We start from the raw sequence: 19980 nt of genomic DNA, 5'->3' as shown, positions 1-19980 counted from the left end.
TATCTGAAACTTTGGTATAGATCTTACCAAATCAATAAAAATTATACAATTTAGCAGTTATTGTATTTACACCCCTTCAATTCTATGAAAATATTGCAGTCCTATTTGTTTTTATTTTCATCTTTTAAATTTTAAAAATCAACTTGCAAAAGGGCAAAATTGGAAGAATACTATAGTCCCTCTACTAAATATATTTTTTAATATTATTTTTATATAAAAGAGCTGACATGTTACAAATGTTGTCATTTTAAGGGTGTTAAGTGTAATTTTAGAAACTTTAGGGGTATTAGGTGTGATTAGAAAAAACCTCAAGGGAGGTTTTTGAAATTATCTCTAAATATAAACATAATCGGCACTCTCTCGTCTCTTTCCTGTTTAGGCACGGTGGGGGGATACTACCGTCATATAATTCTGCATATGAGGATTTTTTGGGTAAAGTGATTTTTTTTTTGACAACCAAAAAAAAAAACAAAACAAAACAAAAAGAGAGAGAGATGAAATGGAAGTATGAAACTATCTTCCTCCGCCTGTCTGACCACCTCAGGCTCAGGCTCAGGCTCAGGCTCAAATCAGCCTTCAGGTGAGCAAGAAAGGCCAGTAGGAAGGAAGATGAACATAGGCGTAGCTTTGCAGCCACCCCCGCTCCAATTTCGCTTCCCTCCCATTCATATCACTCCGCCGCCAATCCTCCGCCACCACCATCAATTCTTCCCCACTGCTATCTCTCTCATTAGTTGTGTCACCGCCACGTCTCTCTCCTCCCACCAGCTCAGCCTAGACAACCGACAAGAGGAGGACGACGACCAAGACGACGTCGCTTCCTTGAACAACCGCCGCTACGACTTCTCCCCACTCCTCGAATTCCTCTCTACTTACACTCCCGACCACTCTAACAGCTCCGCTGACTCCCCTACCCAGCTTCACCCCGCTGAGCTCCGTCTCGCCGAGTCCTACCGAGCCGTGCCCGCCCCGCTTTGGCATTCCCTCTTAAAATCACTCTCCTCCACTCCTTCCTCTATCCCCACCGCATATGCTCTCGTCACCTGGCTCCAAAAACACAATCTTTGCTTCTCCTACGAGCTTCTCTACTCCATTCTCATCCACGCCCTCGGACGCTCCGACAAGCTTTACGAAGCCTTCTTGCTCTCCCAGCGCCAGAGGTTGACTCCCTTGACTTATAATGCCCTCATTGGCGCCTGTGCTCGGAATGACGACCTCGAAAAAGCCCTTAATTTGATGGCCAGAATGCGTCGCGACGGCTACCAATCTGATTTTGTCAATTATAGTTTGATTATTCAGTCACTTTTGCGCAACAATTCCATTGATTCCACCGTCTTAGAAAAATTGTATGACGAAATAGAGGCTGATAGGATCGAGCTTGATGGGCAGTTGTTGAATGATGTAACTGTGGGGTTCTCCAAAGCTGGTGACGTTAGTAGGGCCTTGTATTTCCTATCCGTAATCCAAGGAAACGGGTTGAGTCCCAAGACTGCAACTTTGGTTGCTGTCATTTCGCAGTTGGGGAATTCGGGGAGGACCGAGGAGGCCGAGGCTGTTTTTGAGGAGTTGAAAGAAGGTGGACTGAAGCCCAGGACGAGGGCTTATAATGCCCTCCTCAAAGGATATGTTAAGACCGGTGCCTTGAGGGATGCCGAGGATGTTGTGTCAGAGATGGAGAGGAGCGGGGTGGCCCCGGATGAGCACACGTATGGTCTGCTTATTGATGCTTACGGAAATGCCGGTAGGTGGGAGAGCGCGAGAATTGTATTGAAAGAAATGGAAGCTAATAACGTTCAACCTAATTCGCATGTTTTTAGTAGGATTTTAGCTAGTTATCGTGATAGGGGAGAGTGGCAGAGATCGTTTCAGGTGCTCAAGGAAATGAAGAATAACGGGGTGACTCCTGACAGGCAATTCTACAATGTCATGATTGATACTTTCGGCAAGTATAATTGCTTACATCATGCAATGGATACATTTGAGAGGATGAAATTGGAGGGAATTGAGCCAGATACTGTGACATGGAATACGCTTATTGACTGTCATTGTAAGCACGGGCATCATAATAAATCCGAGGAGTTGTTTGAGGCAATGCAAAAAAGCGGTTGTTTGCCTTGCACCACAACATACAATATAATGATTAATTCGTTTGGGGAGCAGGAGAGGTGGGAGGATGTGAAGGACTTGCTCGGTAAGATGCAGAGTCAGGGGTTACTGCCTACTGTTGTTACATATACCACACTTGTTGATATATATGGACGGTCAGGGAGATTCACCGACGCAATAGAGTGCTTGGAGGTGATGAAATCTGTAGGATTGAAACCATCCTCAACCATGTACAATGCCTTGATCAATGCTTATGCACAGAGGGTATGTCTTTAATGAGAACCTAATCTATATACACTTCACTAAGTAATGCATGGTGATCAGCCTATCCTCATTGCTTGATTAATGTGGTCTTACATTGTTTAACTTACCGTGTTGCCTCCTTAGGCTTTCGTAGAGATGTTCTTAGCATACATTTCTACAGGCACCTACACACAATTGCATAGATGTTTCAGTACAAGGAATGGCTGGAAGCAGCTTTTAAGATTTACCATGACTGAATACAATTTGTCCTTCATTGTCTGCCATATATTTTGCTTTACTTTTAGACTTTCTCGTGGCTTGATTTCGTTTATGTGGACATGTATGTTACCACCATTTCTTGTTGTGCCCATAATTCTGTATCCCTCTCACTGCAAAAATGCAAGCCTTTTCTCAAACAATGTTATCATTTTTTTCACTTATTTTGGGATGCAATAGGCCCACATTTTTGTGAAGGGCTTAACTCATGCACTAGTTATCAATTTAGTGACTATTCTATCAGTAGACTGGTGGAACAGTTGTGAGACACGATTTAACCAAACAAGCTATGCACCTGTTACTGCATCTTGCTCTTGCTTCCACCATAATTTATACTGGGAGCCAGATCTACAGATCATTGCTGTAACTAAAGCTTTGAAAAATGTTTGCTGATTGTACGGTTCTTCACATTTTCACAGGGATTATCGGAGCAAGCAGTAAATGCATTTCGGGTAATGAGAGGAGAAGGTCTAAAGCCTAGTTTATTGGCTTTAAATTCACTTATCAATGCATTTAGTGAGGATAGGAGGGATTCTGAAGCCTTTTCTGTTTTACAGTACATGAAGGATAATGTGAGTTGATGCCTGAAAAAGTTCTATGTTGGATCACTCTCTCTCTCTCTATATATATATATATATGTGTGTGTGTGTGTGTGTGTGTGTGCGCGTGCGCGTGCGCGTGTGTGTATGTATGTGTGTGTGTATGCATGTATATTGTTTTGAATTAATCATCTCTTCCTTTCTGTAATATTCTATATCTACAGGACCTTAAGCCAGATGTGGTTACTTACACTACACTCATGAAGGCTCTAATTCGTGTAGAGAAATTCGAAAAGGTTAGGCATTAATCTTCTCCAAGTATTCTATTCTTTTTCATTTCGATTAGAGCATTTTTGCATAGGCAAAGATCTCTTTCATGTGGTAGATCTGAATAGACTGTTTCTCAAGAATGAATGAGATTACTAAAAATCTTTTTTTTTTTAATCCAATCCTTCTCTTGCACTGCTGCAATTTGTTGGTTAATTTTTCCACAGTATTTTTTGTGCTATTCTTTAGTATTACTTGCTTATTCACAATAGCTACCTCAAGGATATGGTAGAAAGAGTTTAAGACTTTAGCGAATGCTGATCTTACATTCATGTATCGGTTTCCGATCACGAGGGTAAAATACAACATACTATTTGGGATTATACAGTTGATGAGTATTAGAAAGTCACTTATCATCTTGCTATAGATAACCTAACAAAATGCATAGATCTCTGCTAGTCTTCTAGGTGTTGTGCACTTCTAACTCTCAAAGACTGAGGCAGGTAGTGCAGTTAAATTTGTTTCTGCTTTATCTTAGTTTGATCTTAACTATTGGTGTCAGGAAGGTTTTCCTTCTTTTTTACTCTGGACTACTCAATTATCTCTCCATTTTTTTTAGTGATAAAGAGACGGATATTTTGTGGATGAATGCTTTCAATAAATTTACAGGATTTTGGCTCCTACCATTCAACATATGATATCTAGTCTGGAACTGATGCTCCCTTCTCAATTGGCTTAAAAATTTTTGGTGTACAACAGTTTACACGAAAGTATAAAATACAGTTTTGCCAACTGCTTATACTTTTCTTTAGGGATCATGGGAAGAGAGAGAGAGAGAGGTGTTTTAATTGTCCTAAGGAACTGTAGAATATTTTGCATCAGTTCAGGACTATGTCACCTGTAAATTGCTTTTGGGAAGCTTCAGATCTCAGGTATCATTCATGCACATAAAGATTCACCAAAATCCCAAATGCGTTGCAGGGGAACTGGTGTGATAATATGTCATTGTTTTGGTTCGTTTATAAATTTAACTTTCATTTCCATACTAATTTCTGTCAAGTTGTTCACATTTTAGGTTCCAGCTGTTTATGAAGAAATGCTATCATCTGGATGCCTCCCAGATAGGAAAGCTAGAGCAATGTTACGATCTGCTCTGCGATATATGAAGTCTACATTGAAAGTGTAGTTGGTTTCACAATACCTTTGGCCAAACCAAAATACTGATCCATGTGATTGTGTTGATAAATCATCTGTTTGAGTCTACATGCTGCGACCCTTTCATGGAGGTAAGCTCCGGTTCTGTGCCTTTGTAATTTTAATCATCATAAGCATCTTCCAATTTCCAAAGCTTTTGCCCATTATGAATTTCAAAATTTGCAGAAGGGGGTCAAGTTGTGATTATCTTTCTGAATTTCCAGTAAAAAACTTAATATGTAATACTCTCATTTCTATTTGCCTCCCAAGAGTTTATGCCAATGAGATTCACTCATCCTCCTGCACCCTGCACCAGGTCTCCTCTTAATTTGCTCTTTGTGCAGGTTGATATGTGATAGGCTATTCCAGCTTAGTGCAGATATAAGATTGTGTCTGAAGTCTTTGATGTTGAAGTTTGATGATGCAAAATCAGAGAGGATGAAGGTGAAATCAGATGTAGCAGTTAGATGCTTCAAGACTCCAAAAGGATTAAGATGCATCAGAGGCCCTGAAATATCTATCTTCTACCGTTCGACCACTTGAAATTGAATGTCTTACACTTCTTTGTTATGCATCCAGATTGAAGGTTCCATTTTCCTTTCTATACAGAAGAGAACAATGATATATTTTTTATCCTTAAAATGATTCTAAAAATTCTAGGAAGAGGTCCTCAAGATGATTGTGTTGTTCTGAGGACCAGTGTTAATTGTAGATTGTAAATAAACTGGGAAACATTCTGTCTTTGATTGTGATCATGGAAGTGTAATATTCTACTGATAATTTTGAGGCATTAGTTTCTCAATTTGCGAGTCAAAATGGTTTATCCTGTGCAATTTCATTGTGAATCCCATTTAACTCTGAAAAACGTACAAGAGGATGAGACAAAATTTTCTAATTTGGCATGTTTGAGCAAGCAATCAGAAGGCTTTTAGCAAGTTTCATGCTGTATTGCGAGTAACTTCAGAGAATCTTGCAGCGATGCATAACATTTGAGACATGCACTGGTTATCTTCTTGAAGGAAAATTGGAGATCGTTCAAATGCATAAAATGAGACTTACTGTTCCAAATTATCCTTAAGGGGCTGTAGATTCACTTGCAGTGGAAAAAAAAAAAGGAAATGAGGTACAAGGGACACAAAATACAAAAAGAATTGCTACAGGGAATAAATTACAGGTGCGCCAAAATTGCTCTCTCGCCGTCTCTCGCTTGACCCTCCAATTTCATTGAGCAACAGGAGGGCCAAGAGTACATCATTACAAGGACATTGCTGAAACAATAGGTCTTGTGCTCTTCGAGATTCTAGAACAAAACATAAACATCAAAAGGACTGATGATAACAGAAATAATCGGAAATATGTTCTGATCTCCTGCATTCCGAGTTCAAGCACTTCCATCTTCTTGCCGTATCTATTTCTCCTCTCGAACAGATAACCATTCAAGTAGTCATCTATGGATATCCACTTCTCAGAACTTGATGCCACATCCCCTGAATGAAGTCCATCCACTTGCAACTCACCCAATTTGAACAGTGTTAAAAATGCAGCAGACCAATCATTGAGAACCTTCTGAAATTCAAAAGATCAATACTGATAAGTTCCCAGAACTAACCATGAACAGACGCTACTTATAATTAGCTCAATAAATCTCCTTCCAAAGAGAAATTTGAAACTTGAATTAACCAATCTAATACACTTGTATCTATGTACATAACTTGAAAACCAACATACATTAAAGGTGGTGATGTCGATGGGATTGAACATTCTAAAGCAGTCCTTTGAGGAGGCTGTACCATCTCCGTATATCTGCTAGTCCAAGGTGCACGCATTAAGAACAGAACATCGAAATCGAGAAAATACTCAACTTAAACAACATATAGAAGAGAATCACACACCTCAAAGGTGAATGCCATGGGGACCTTTGTGACATCATACATGTAATCAGTAGCTGTCCCGTGAGCTAGATATCTAAACACACCCAAAAAAAAAGCAGTCAAAATAATCTGTTATGCAAAACAATAAGAACATTGTAAAAGCAACACGTTTCCTGTCTAATTTAAAATGCAAGCACTGCTTATTATTCCATCCTAAAAGAGCTTGATTTGAAAATAACAACACTGCAAATTAACTGCACGGGTAGGTTCTAAGTTCACCAGGGCTGCTTATTCACTGGATAACATGCTTCATGGCCTTTTGCAGTCAGGAAAAAAGAAAAAAAAAATTTACACCAGAATCAACCAGCAATGTAGTCAGGCAGAAAGCAGCCGCATTGCAGTGGTAAACAGAATAAGAATGTCAATAGGGGTCACTTTAGGTCTTTGAATAAACCCATATAAATACCACTTAAGCTGAGGTAACATAATGCATGGCCACTTTCAGAACAAACCAGTTATTGCAGGATATCAGTGTAAGTATACAAACCCGACAGAGCCTCCACCAGATCCAATTAAACAACGATCTTTCAAGTGAAGATGGTTCAACTTTTCAAGCATTGATCTCATTCTCAGGGAAGGAGATCCATCTGGAGTCGTATTTTTGTGATCATATGGCATAAATAAGGCCTAACGAAAACAATAAACGACAACTGATGAAAACTGACACAAAAAACCAAATATTACAGCAATATGGTATTACTATTTACTGCGCATAATAACGAGGCAGATGCAGGTTACCAATTCAATGTGAATTAGGTCCAGGAAATATAAAGCCGTAAAACTCCATGTACTCATCTAGTCTGAAAACAAACATGTAAGACTGTTGTATTTGCTGCCTTAATTCATCTGAGAACTCATCCCAAGATTATAGTATAAAAACCTGATCAATAAATGTCTGATATGTCAAAGAAAGAAGCTTGGCACCAAAAAACTTCATTTTACTGGGAATGCATATCCAGTCACATTCAGAAGCTGCTTTGATTGAATAACAGGACATGTTCATCAACTATATCAATTGAAAAACAAAGATCGCTTCCATGAAGATTTGAAGAAAACAAAAAGGTAAAAGAAAGATGAAACACACAAAAACTAAAAAAGAGGAATACTGTCGGGGCTTCAAGATGCAATGCATTTTGAAAGAACAGGTTTTACAGTTAAGTCCAGAAGGAAACAGCTTAATTGCTGCAAAGATAGTCCACAACCACAGGCTGGGTGACAAATGCCTTAAAATAGATTGTGCTGAAAACTTAAACTTATGTGCTAACTTTACAAAATGCAAATCTTGGAGCAAACTTGCAGTGGCAGAAGCTAGAGATATTTAAGAATCAAAGCTTACTTCCATTCCTGAATGAACATTAACCCACACATGGGGCTCAAAAGATATCGAAAGCTTCCGCATGAATTGAGTCTCAGGCTCACTAAAAGGAGCAGTCCCTGGATTTTCTTCATAGGGATCATAATCCTGAAAGAGAATAAAGCAGGCAGAAGAACTTGTTAGCATGTGGAATGGACCCATATACTAATTTGTAAAATAACATATACCACCCCCAGGGAGGGGGGTGTGATCAATCCAAAAGATAGTATTGATGTATCAGCCACCACTCAGCATATAGGTAAACAAGAATCAAGACAGCAGGAGAGATAAAAATATTGGACATCATATCCTGGATAGAAAATTTTAGAAGGATCAAAGACCAGAATACAGGAAAAAAAATATCCTGAAAAGTTCATTAAACACACCTTTTCTTTTTTGCCCCAATCCACACTCCAATTTCGATTAAGATCAACCCCTCTCCCTGCCAGAAAAGACAAACTTTTTAGTATTTTTTACTTGTAGTCCTGTACAAACTCCATAGCCACTATGATAAAATGAAAGACCATTTCTCCTCTCACAAAAGTCTCCCGCTTCAACAAGTTTGCGGCCATTCAAATTTTCCATTGGTACAACCTGACAGAGCAACATGCACTTTGATTTAGAATAAGTGTAAGTTCTAGAAGGCAACGTCTTTCTTAGTATAGAAAAGACACAATATATGCAGCATGAATTCAATTCTCAGGATACAAGTAGAATATGGCATGTTCACATAATAAAAGAGATAGTATTAGTTTCTAATTCAAGATCAAACTAAAAAAGAACTTCTTGTGATTAATAACATCAGCAGAGCTGCTTAATAACGAGCTGTAATCAGTTTGAAGTTGGAAGAGAATTTTGTTCAGCTTCTACTGATGAAAATTAGTATAACATACTGAACACAAGAATGTGTAGATGCCAAAATAAACAAGAATTTACACAACAGAAGCCCAAGAAAACAAATATTACCTTTATAACAAGATTATCAAGGGTGTCATTTACTGACCCTCGATCTGTATAAGGTAAAAATTCTTCTTCACTTAATATAGAAAGAATCCGAAACGCAAGCTCAGAGGTAATGAGTTCCCTTCCATGCTGACCAAAACTCTGGAATACAAGTAATTATCTGTCAAAAACAGCAGCAATGGCAAATCTGAGATTTTCTAAACGCTAAATGTCAAATATGATACATTTAGGTGCAGGAAGCACACTTCTATCTACTCACAAGTCAGCATAGAAACAAAAAAATGTATAGTTTTTGCAACTTTTCCTCTTCTTCTGTTTTTTTTTTTTTTTTGCTTTAGGTGTTCCCTCTCTTTGTTTCCTCTAAGCAAGGATGCTTTGTCTGTCATTGTTATAATACTCCTTTCTTATGATGACAGAATTTAGAGAAAGAAAAAAGAAAAAGGTAATGAGCTTGTAGATCTACATTGGGAAAATGTTACCTAATTCTGCAAATTAAAACGAAACCAATTAAAAAATATATGTGGAGAAAAATCTTACAAGGAGTACTCTGAACTTGGACTTGCCATCACAATCTTTCCTTTTCCTACAATAAGTAACCACAGTCATCTCTGCATTGTACCCCTTGTTCTTACTGGGAATTGTCTCAATCTAATCAAGTTATGACAAAATAATCAGGAAACATTATTCCCAATTATAACAACGACAACAACAAAAGTGGAAAAAAACCAAAGAAACCAATAAACGCACTGATAGTTTGTCTGGGTGGCGGTGCACCAAGGCTTCAATTTCTTCCAACAAAGCTCCACTGCATAATTCGACACAAGAAAAGAACACGAAAAGAAAGATTCAGCTTTGCTTATAAGACGCTTGGATTTTTAAACAGTAAAGCTAGACCTAATCAAACTGTTGTTAGTTCAGAAAAGGACCCGTTTACATTCAAATTTTTGTGTTTCCCATTCAACTTGAATGAAGCAGCCTGAGGAGGCAACAATAAATCAATACCAAAAATCCATCTTTGATGAAGCACATGCGAAATTGGCGGATCTCACCAGTCCAAATTTAATTCTGCTACAACTATCATGACTTTCCAAATTAGAATGTTTTACTAATGTCAGAATATCACCCACTTCTTCCAATACAAAAGGGTACAATAAGAAATAAAATGAAATTTAAGTAAGAATTTTACCTGGTATGGTAAAGATCGTGATTGATGGGTGTGACTGGAGAACTGGTGGCATTAGTTTTCCCATCGACCAAATAAAAACTAGCAAAGAATAACAAAACTAATAAAAATGGCCACAGTGAACAATATAATGGAGAGGAGGAATTGAAATCAAGAAAGTGGTTTTGACGACGGCGACGACGGCCCATCTAAATCTGGTTTTTCATTTCCTGAATTTGTGATATCTTATGTAATTTTTCTGCAAAGACTTTGATTAAATTTGGAGGAATCGGAGGAGGGAAAGGGCATGGTTTGATGGTATGAAGGCTGCCGGCCGGCTTTCTGGCATGGGGGTGAGAGGACGAATGTGAGAAGGGACGAGGAGGGGGAGGGAGGACTTAGTTGTGTCAGGGAATGGGCATGGTTGGGGATGTGCTGGTGGTGGTGGCGGAGGGTCTGTCCCTGCATTGATTTGATTTGATTTGATTGGATTCAACCACGTTCAACGGTCACGATGTCATAGTTAGGCCCCACTGATTCCTCTTCTCGTCTGCTTTTTTTTTTTTTTTTTTTTACAGATACAATAGAATTTAGGGATAATTTCACAAACCTCCCCTGAGGTTTCTGACACTTTCACTGAGACCCCTCTAGGTTTTAAAAATTTCACCTAGCTCCCTTGCTTTTCAAATTTGATAACAATTCAGTCCAATTAGGATTAAAATATTACTATCATGATAGAGATGACATTTATATCCCATGAATACCCTCTTCCTCCCTATATTAGTACAAGATTGCTTGTTAATAAAAACCTACTAGTTTTCCTTTCGTAATAATATTAGTATAACATTTTTTGAATTTCACTTATAAACATTTGTGTATTTAATATAAATTAAATGATTCAAAGTAAAATACTCATAAATAACTAGTACTTTATTCATATAATGGAAGAAACTCGTAAAGAACTGGTATGTTATAGATAATTTTTTTTTCTACTTTCAAATACTTCATTTATATTAAATACAAAACATACTAGTTTTCCTTTCGTAAAAATATTTGTGTAACGGCTTTTGAATTTTATTTACAAATATTTATGTATTTAACATAAATTAAATAATTTAGAATAAAATACCCATAAAAATCTGGTACTTAATTCGTATAATAGACAAAGGCCATAAAGAGTTGGTACTTTATGGGATATTTCTTTTTGCTTATAAATAGCTATTACTTTGTTCGTGTAATAGAGGAAACCCATAAAGAGCTGATATGTTATGGGCAATTTCTTTTTTTTTTTAACTTTTACGTATTTAATTTATGTTAAATACAAAACCTACTAGTTTTCCTTTCGTAAAAATATTAGTATATCACTTTTTAAATTTTACTTACAAACATTTATGTATTCAACATAAATTATATGATTCAGAGTAAAATGCCTATAAATAACTAGTATTTTATTCATATAATAGAAGAAAACCCGTAAAGAGCTGGTAAAAAGTGGGTAATTTCTTTTTTTACTTTCACGCATTTAATTTATGTTAAATACAAAACCTACTAGTTTCTTTTTCGTAATAATATTAGTGTAACACTTTTTGAATTTCACTTATAAACATTAATGTATTTAATGATTCAAAGTAAAATACTCATAAATAGCTAGTACTTTATTCATATAATGGAAGAAACTTGTAAAGAACTGGTATGTTATGGACATTTTTTTTTACTTTCAAATACTTCATTTATATTAAATACAAAACATGCTAGTTTTCCTTTCGTAAAAATATTTGTGTAACGGCTTTTGAGTTTTATTTGCAATATTTATGTATTTAACATAAATTAAATGATTCAGAATAAAATACCCATAATCATCTCTACCTTTTTATTAACAAGCAATCTTGTACTAATATAGGGAGGAAGAGGGTATTCATGGAATATAAATGTCATCTCTATCATGATAGTAATATTTTAATCCTAATTGGACTGAATTGTTACCAAATTTGAAAAGTAAGGGAGTTAGGTGAAATTTTTAAAACCTGGAAGGGTCTCAGTGCAAGTGTCAGAAACCTCAGGAGAGGTTTGTGAAATTATCCCTAGAATTTATTTTAAATCTACTCCTACTCTATAATAGAATAGAGAACGATCTGAAGAGGTTCAAGGAGAATTCAGAAGGTATTGAACTACTATCAGCCCAAACGCATGCACAGGAAAGGGGGACTTGAAAAGCCCCAAGAAAAATTCGGAGGGAACTGAACCATCATTGGCCCAAACAGATTTTTGTGCGTAAGGAATGAGGGGATCTGAAAAAATTCAAGGAAAATCCAAAAGATACTAAATTACCACCGACCTAAACTGATTTTTTTTTCCGAATAAGATAGAATTTATTCTAAACTTGCTCCTACTCTATATAAGGGGGAGAGAAGGACTTGAAGAAATCCAAAGAGAACCTGGGAGGGATTGAATCACCACTGGTCCAAATGAGTGCGTAGGGGAAGGGGGACCTGAAGAGATCTAAGAAAAATTTGGAGGGACTTAAACCATCAGCAGTTTAAATAGGTGCCTTCGCACACGCTGATAAAATCTACAGGAAAACTTGGATTTAAAATGCAGGCTAAAGGATTTGATCTCTTGACCTACACCTAAGTAGAATTTTTAAAGTTCTTTTAGTGGTCAACTACTCTAGAAGTAGTTAGTTCTCTTCTTGTCCGTTTGTTCAACTGTTTTTTACTTCTCTGCTTGCATAGCTTGATCTTGTCCTCTTTCTTAATTTTCGGGAATTTTATCCACATGCTTGTTTGTATGCATAGCTTTTAACAAATCCAACTAGAACATATTTGTGTTTGGTTCAGTTCAGTGGTATATAATATACGGTTTCATTTGAGATTGTGGTACTCTTGGTAAGGAAATATTTTCGACGCTAAAAGTACTTTTAAAACATTTAATAAAAATCATTCTATAAAATTAGAAGCGAAATTTTTGGTGTTAAAAGTCTTTTTAACAAAAGATCCAATTTGATGCTTTTAGAATGACATTATGCTTTAAAAGGAATATTAAATTTAATCATTTAATCATATATTATGAATCAAATACAGAAATAAATACATTTAAAAATTTTTAAAATTACATATTATCAAATATAATAAGCAGTTATTGAATCATGTATCCAAATAATATATTTAAAAACACTTAAACAGTTAATAAATGCTTTTATTAACAGATCTACTAGGTGAAATACTTTCTAATAAACTACCGCAACTCCAAATAAGTTTTTAGACGTGTTTAATAATCAAATTGAGAATAAACCTATTCACGAACTATCTTACTATATATAAAGCGAGATATCAGGTTGAAGATAAACCTATTAACGAACTATCTTACTATATATAAAGCGAGATATCAGGTTGAAGATAAACCTATTAACGAACTATCTTATTGTATATAAAGCAAGAGGAGAAGGTTTTAGTTTAAACAAATTGTGTCATTTAATGTATTGTCTAATTTACCCTTATTTTTTTGAAAAGAATTATATCATTTTGACTACTGACCTCACTGCCATCACTCCATATCTGTTGAATTAACTGTTACTTTTCCAACAAAAAAGTACCATTTTTTTTGGAATACTACAATAGTTTAACTATTTTAATTATAAAAAAAATAAATATAAGCATAAACAAATCACTAATTTATGGTTCAATGTGATTAATTATAAAATGTAATTCATACCCAATATATATCTTCAATCTTTTTTAGGGGCTCTCTTAGTATGTTGAGACAATGTAATTAAAACATAAATCGCATCGCAAAAAAAAAATCTTAAATGAGAAATATAATGCTCAAAACCAAACGCTAATTGCAGGGGAAAAATATATGATAACTTGTTGGAGCAAATTATTCGGGTAGTCATTAAACTTTTTTAATAGTCAAGATTTGGCCATTTAATTATTAATAGTATGTTTTTATCTATTAAACTATCAAAAGCGTAATTTTGGATTATGCCGTTTGATTCCACCATTAACTTTGTTAAATCTAAGAATGTGCACAATTTAAGAGACGGACTATTAATGGTTGAATTTGGTAGAGTTAACGGTAAAATCAAATAAAATGACCCAAAATTTATATTTTTAATAGTTTAGTGGATAAAAACACACCATTAATAATTGAATTGCCAAAACTCGACTATTCGAAAAATTTAATGGCTATCGGGATAATTTGCTTTAATTTGTTAGCTTACTTCAAGTACTCTTGCATGTAATATAGCATATTTTCAAGCAGATACAAAAATTTAGACCTCATTAATAATAATTTAGCAATTAATTATAATAATTTAATAAATGATTTAGTTAGATCATTTTGTGTGTGAATATAAAATATAGAATGTTCAACAATTATTGTAATATACATGTAATAATCATAAAAAGCATGTGGTGAAGTGACACAAATTCTATTAATTGAATAATCTAGAAATTATACTCGTAATTTAATCATGTAAATAAACAATCTTGCAAACGCCAAATTGCGAGAAGATAATAAATATACATGTGACCATCCTATTGATGCATCAATTAAAACAATATGTCACCATAAATTTGTTCTATAAATGTAGGGATCAATCCCCACCTTAACTAGTGATGATTTAACACATAAAAATTCATTAGAGTTCATTGCCTTTTAATTTTTTATGAGTAGTCATGTGAGTTTCAATTATTCAATTCATCATTATAAAATAAAGATATCCAAAAAGGTCAAGCTAGACCATTAAATCACGGGGATTGGTAGACTTTTGTTATATTAGATGATGAATGTTAATTGCATTTGTTTTTGTATAATATAAATCAAAAGATGGAGGAGGGATGGATTGGGTAATTTAAAAGGACGAAGTGTAAATGAGATATCTCAGATTTGAATCCTCCTACATAGACTAAAAACAAAAATAGAAGAAACTAAAGAAATGTTATGAAACAATTTAAAGTGTGGATGTCCCTTTGTATTCTCAAGAAAATTAATTCATGATTTATGGCTATATTATGTATAGAAGTTACAATCCATAAATCTACTCATGTAGTGGAAAAATCGTTTCATAAGTTTCTTCATATTCTTGCAATAGTGGGTGTTTAATAGGATTGATGTTCTTTTAATTTTGTAGTACATATATATAGAGGTACATTGACATATTTTAGTAGGACTTTTGGTATTGGTTGGAATATAAAAATATCATTTTCCCTTTCTCTAATGTCTCTATTCATACTATAGTAGTTTATTAGTTTTACAACACGTTATCAGCACGAGTCTCTACTTTTGAGTAAAAGGTGAAAACGGAGGCTTTACCTTGAACGAAAGTGAAACAGGAGATTTTGCCAAAATTCTGCCTGCATTTCTTCAAGTAGCTTCTGAGGTAAATTTTTGACCCACAAACTTATTTCAATTTCTTATGGTTAATATTTGAATTATCGCAAAATACAAGTACCTACTGTTGAGCAACCACTAAACACAAATATATATTGTTTGACATCTTTGAGGTAATATTTCTCCTTTTAATTCTACTTATTTATTTTTATAATTATTTGTTATAAATACTTATATTATGATGCATTGAGTTTTAAAGATGCTATTATAGAAAATCAATTATGTTTGAGGATTCACTTGTCCTTTGAAATACTTAAAGAAAAAGATTCGATCACCTGAAGATGGTCGTTCTTTAACGAAAATATTTAGCCACTAGAAGATGGTCATTATTTCAAAAGCCTGGTATGATAAATTTACCGGTGGCTACAAGAACATAATTATGCAATTTTCACAATTACTTCTCAGTTGAAATTGTATCGAGAAAATTTTACTCATGAGATATATTGAAAATGATATTCTCCACAATTGATTTCTCGAATATGCTCATGTAGTAGCAATATTAAGAGAAATTTTGAGAAGTATTTTGTACTTATTGCATGCTATTTCTAGTCCATTTCCAAAAGTGAATCCGACTGAATTTCAATTTATTAGTTATGGTTGTTGCCATGACTATGATTTTGATAAGTATATATTTTACTATGACAAGAGAAAAAGTTACCACTTAAAGTGAGATAATAATGATAAGGACAAGAAAATAAGAATTCTGAAGATAAATGTCCTGAAGTACATTTGACGAATCAAAATTATAATATCATCTTCACATGGCCAATTTCTTTAAACACCCTGAAGGTGTATGATGATTGATTTAATTAACTTTTCTTCCTGAAGAAGAAATGGATGTTAAACATTTGGGATCAAAGGATTATGATGATGATATTTGTTCCATAAGAATTATGGTGACAATGATATGTGTCTCGCTAATAAATGCTACTATATACACTATTTTTCAACAAAAGAGACAAACACAATCAGTGGTAGTGTTTAAGTGATTGAAAACTCCAGAAGAACCACTGTTATATTTCTCCCCGTAGGAGAAAAGTTTATAATAAATAAAACACTACTTTTTATCATATATCAAAAAATTTATTGAATTTGAATATCCATCGAAATGGATATCAAATTGAGACACTAAATGAGACAATAATAGAGATCATGTTTAGAAATCAAGGGAGATAAAGGTTAATTATATCATAATAATCATTCGAGAGAGAAATGGTTATCGATATAGTTGTCTTCATTCTCATTTTGATTTTATAATCATCAATTGCAGTAAATCAGAAGTTTACTGATCCCAATGGATATATGATTTGGTAAAAGTAAAAATATGTAAGAGTCGACAAGTATTTATACATATCCTCTTTATATTTTATATGACTCCGAAAGAAATTTAAAATTTATGTTGGGTATGAATCACCTTTCATGATTAAATATCGTAAAATATTGATGGGTGATCTATTGAATGATTTATTTATTCTGATGAATTACGATTCCCGACATTAGGGGGGAAAAGATCAACCAAAAGGAAATTATTTAAAAAAATTGAATTTTCTCGATCCTCATACAAAATAACGTGAACTGGAAGTTCAAGAGATTATTCATTTGCAGAAAGTTGCAAACCAATTATCAGTTATATTTATCGACTCTAAAAGAGTCATTAAATTAACTATTCCTGCAGAAAATACTCTGGTTAAAATTGATATCCTTGAAGGACATACACAAGTGCTACAAATAAATTTAAGGCCAATCTACCTAAATAAGGTATAAATTGATTTCAAATATCTCCGGAGATTAAATGTCATGACAAAATTCAATCTCTTGAAGAGGTCCCTCCTGAAGAGCCAACTCCTGAAGAGAACGAAATCATAGAAAATTTAATTAGAGTCTGATGAAATGTAACACTTGATATTATAAAAATTGATGAGAATCATAAATCTAAATCGGTTGATGAATGTCGATATAGAAATGATTGGCCAAAATAAAAAAATACGATTCAATCTGAATTGGAATAACTGGTTAAAAGAAAAGTGTTTGGACTACAGGTGTAAAGTCAATAGAATATAAATGGGTATTTGTGAGAAAAAGAAATGAGAAAAATGAGATTGTAAGGTATAAAACAAGACTTGTAACCCAAGAATTTTCACAAATGTCTGAATTTGATTATGATGAAACGTATTCACCTGTAGTGGATGCTATCACATTTAGATATCTTGTGAGTTTTGCAATACATGAAAAATTAGATATGCGTCTAATGGACGTCGTTACTGCATATTTATATGGGAATCTTAAAAATTATATTTATATAAGAATCCCCGAAGGATTCAACATGCCTGAAGCATGCAAATCAAATCTTAAAGATATTTATTCTATTAAATTACAAAGGTCTTTGTATGGATTCAAACAATCTGGATATATGTGGTATAACCGCTTCAATGAATGTTTAGTTAAAGAAGATTATACAAATGATCCAATATGTCGATGTGTTTTTATCAAGAAAAATGGATCAAATTTTGTGATCATTGCTATATATATATTGATGATTTAAATCTGATTGGAACTCCTGAAAATATTCAAAATAATATTGAATATTTGAAGAAGGAATTTGATATCAAAGATTTTGAAAAAATAAAATTCCTTGGTTTACAAATTAAACATTTGAAAAGTGAAATTTTTATCCACCAAACTGCATATACTTAGAAGGTATTAAAGCGATTTCATATGGATAAAACATATACATTAAATACTCCAATGGTCGTCAGATCATTAGATCCTAATAAGGATCCTTTTAGACGACAAGAGGAAGATGAAAAGACACTTGGTCCTGAAAGTACCATATCTCAATGCAATTGAAAAATATTGAAATCTGACGATTAAAAAATCTCAAATGATGTTTGCATCAGGGGAAAAAATTAATACATAGGAATAGTGTACTCTTTTTCCTTCACTAGGATTTTTGTCCCGATGGATTTTTCTCTAGTAAGATTTTAACGAGGCATATTCTTTGCATAATGGATATCCAAGGGGGAGTGTTATGAAACAATTTAAAGTGTGGATGTCCCTTTGTATTCCCAAGAGAATTAATTCACGATTTATGACTATATTATGTATAGAAGTTACAATCCATAAATCTACTCATGTAGTGGAGAAACCGTTTCATAAGTTTCTTCATATTCTTGTAATAGTGGATGTTTAATAGGATTGATATTCCTTTAATCTTATAGTACCTATATATAGAGGTACATTGACATCCTTTAGTAGGACTTTTAGTATTCATTGGAATATAAGAATATCATTTTCCTTTTCTCTAATTCTTTCTCTAATATCTCTATTCATTCTATAGTAGTTGATTAGTTTTACAACAAGAAAGTCTTTTTTTTTAGGAAAAAAGTATCCATTTTGACGGATATTTTTAATTTTCTATACACTGACAGTATATACACTTTCATGATTAGATACATGATACATAATTCGAATTTGAATTTGAAACTCAAATTTTGCATATGTATTGTATATTCAACTATAATAGTGTATACACCGTTAGTGTATATAAGATTTACTCATTTTTAAAACTCAGCAATTTTTTTCAAAACTTAATAGAGAGCAATATATTATTTATCACAAATTTAATTCTTTTAGAAAGAAATACAATGGCTCTTCTGAAATGTTCAATTAAATTAGTACTACCACTTATTGTATTAACAGTTATTTCTTCCACTGTCAAATAGAAAAATACACTTTATTTTTAAATATAGTGTGTGTAGTTACACTATCAATGAGACAAATATCACATTATCATTCTTTAATCCCAAATATTTGTCATCTATTTCTTTTTCATAAAAAAAAATTTCTTTTTCAAAAATATTAAGATGCACAAGTACACTTTTGTAATATAAATAATAAAGAAATAAATGGAACTCAAAAGGAAATGTTACTTCAAAATTTTCCCAAATGTATGGTACTTGTGCTCAATAATTGCTCAATAGTATATATTTGCACTTGATTGCTCAAAAGCACATTCTTATACTTCATCTTGGTCTAAAAATAGAGACTCGTACTAATAAAAGTATCGTAAAGCTAATACTAAAGTAGAGTACTAATACTAATACTAATAACAAAAGTGCCGAAGAGAGTAGAGCACGGAGATGTAGATAGCAAATTTTTTCAAAATAAATTTTCGCTTGCATCATAAACACATTTTTTAATCTACCTTTCTATATTTCCTACCATTTTTTTTATCTCACATACATCACATTACAAAATGTATTATAGTAATTATTTGAAATAATACTCTATCCAAACAAAAACATTCTACTCCCTCCGTCCCACTTTGACAGTCCTGATTTTTTTTCACACAGTTGAACAAAAAGTAATTAACTTTGTTAGAACAATCAATTTAGGTCGCTATTTTCCTAAAATACCCTCACATTAATTATAGTATAACTTTATGGGAACTTGAATTGACGGTAAAAAAAGAATAAACTCTCATTAAATGAGGTAGGTTTATAGTAACAATAACTTACATTGAATAAGGGTATTTTAGAAAAATTAAAATACAAC

The 19980-nt window shown here is 33.7% G+C and overlaps 2 protein-coding genes across 5 annotated transcripts; one reads left to right on the top strand and one right to left on the bottom strand.

Moving 5' to 3' along the window:
• The first annotated feature begins 461 nt into the window (after window positions 1-461).
• Window positions 462-5111, top strand: LOC140016082 (uncharacterized). 2 transcript variants are annotated; one of them, XM_072069120.1, is made up of 5 exons: window positions 462-2370; window positions 3045-3197; window positions 3389-3460; window positions 4507-4717; window positions 4942-5111. In XM_072069120.1, the coding sequence occupies exons 1-4, from the start codon at window positions 508-510 to the stop codon at window positions 4615-4617; spliced, it is 2199 nt and encodes a 732-aa protein (XP_071925221.1). In that variant the 5' UTR covers window positions 462-507; the 3' UTR covers window positions 4618-4717; window positions 4942-5111. The 2 variants fall into 2 exon arrangements, with proteins under 2 accessions (XP_071925221.1, XP_071925220.1); XM_072069119.1 differs by having other exon boundaries at window positions 463-2370; window positions 4970-5111.
• Window positions 5112-5665: 554 nt separating this feature from the next.
• Window positions 5666-10519, bottom strand: LOC113712239 (uncharacterized). Of its 3 annotated transcripts, none has more exons than XM_027235568.2 (11): window positions 10060-10519; window positions 9621-9678; window positions 9411-9521; window positions 8877-9014; window positions 8435-8504; window positions 8297-8352; window positions 7893-8018; window positions 7044-7183; window positions 6518-6590; window positions 6354-6428; window positions 5666-6191 (listed from the first exon to the last, which is right to left on the bottom strand). In XM_027235568.2, the coding sequence occupies exons 1-11, from the start codon at window positions 10242-10244 to the stop codon at window positions 5880-5882; spliced, it is 1344 nt and encodes a 447-aa protein (XP_027091369.2). In that variant the 5' UTR covers window positions 10245-10519; the 3' UTR covers window positions 5666-5879. The 3 variants fall into 3 exon arrangements, with proteins under 3 accessions (XP_027091369.2, XP_071925401.1, XP_071925402.1); XM_072069300.1 differs by having other exon boundaries at window positions 5666-6188; window positions 10060-10383; XM_072069301.1 differs by having other exon boundaries at window positions 8450-8504; window positions 10060-10383.
• Between the last annotated feature and the right edge of the window lie 9461 nt (window positions 10520-19980).

This window comes from Coffea arabica, chromosome 10c (genome assembly GCF_036785885.1).
Source record: "Coffea arabica cultivar ET-39 chromosome 10c, Coffea Arabica ET-39 HiFi, whole genome shotgun sequence".
Taxonomy (NCBI): Eukaryota; Viridiplantae; Streptophyta; class Magnoliopsida; order Gentianales; family Rubiaceae; genus Coffea; species Coffea arabica.
The sequence above is the reverse complement of the archived record's forward strand: the minus strand, read 5'-3'. Positions and strand labels throughout refer to the sequence as shown.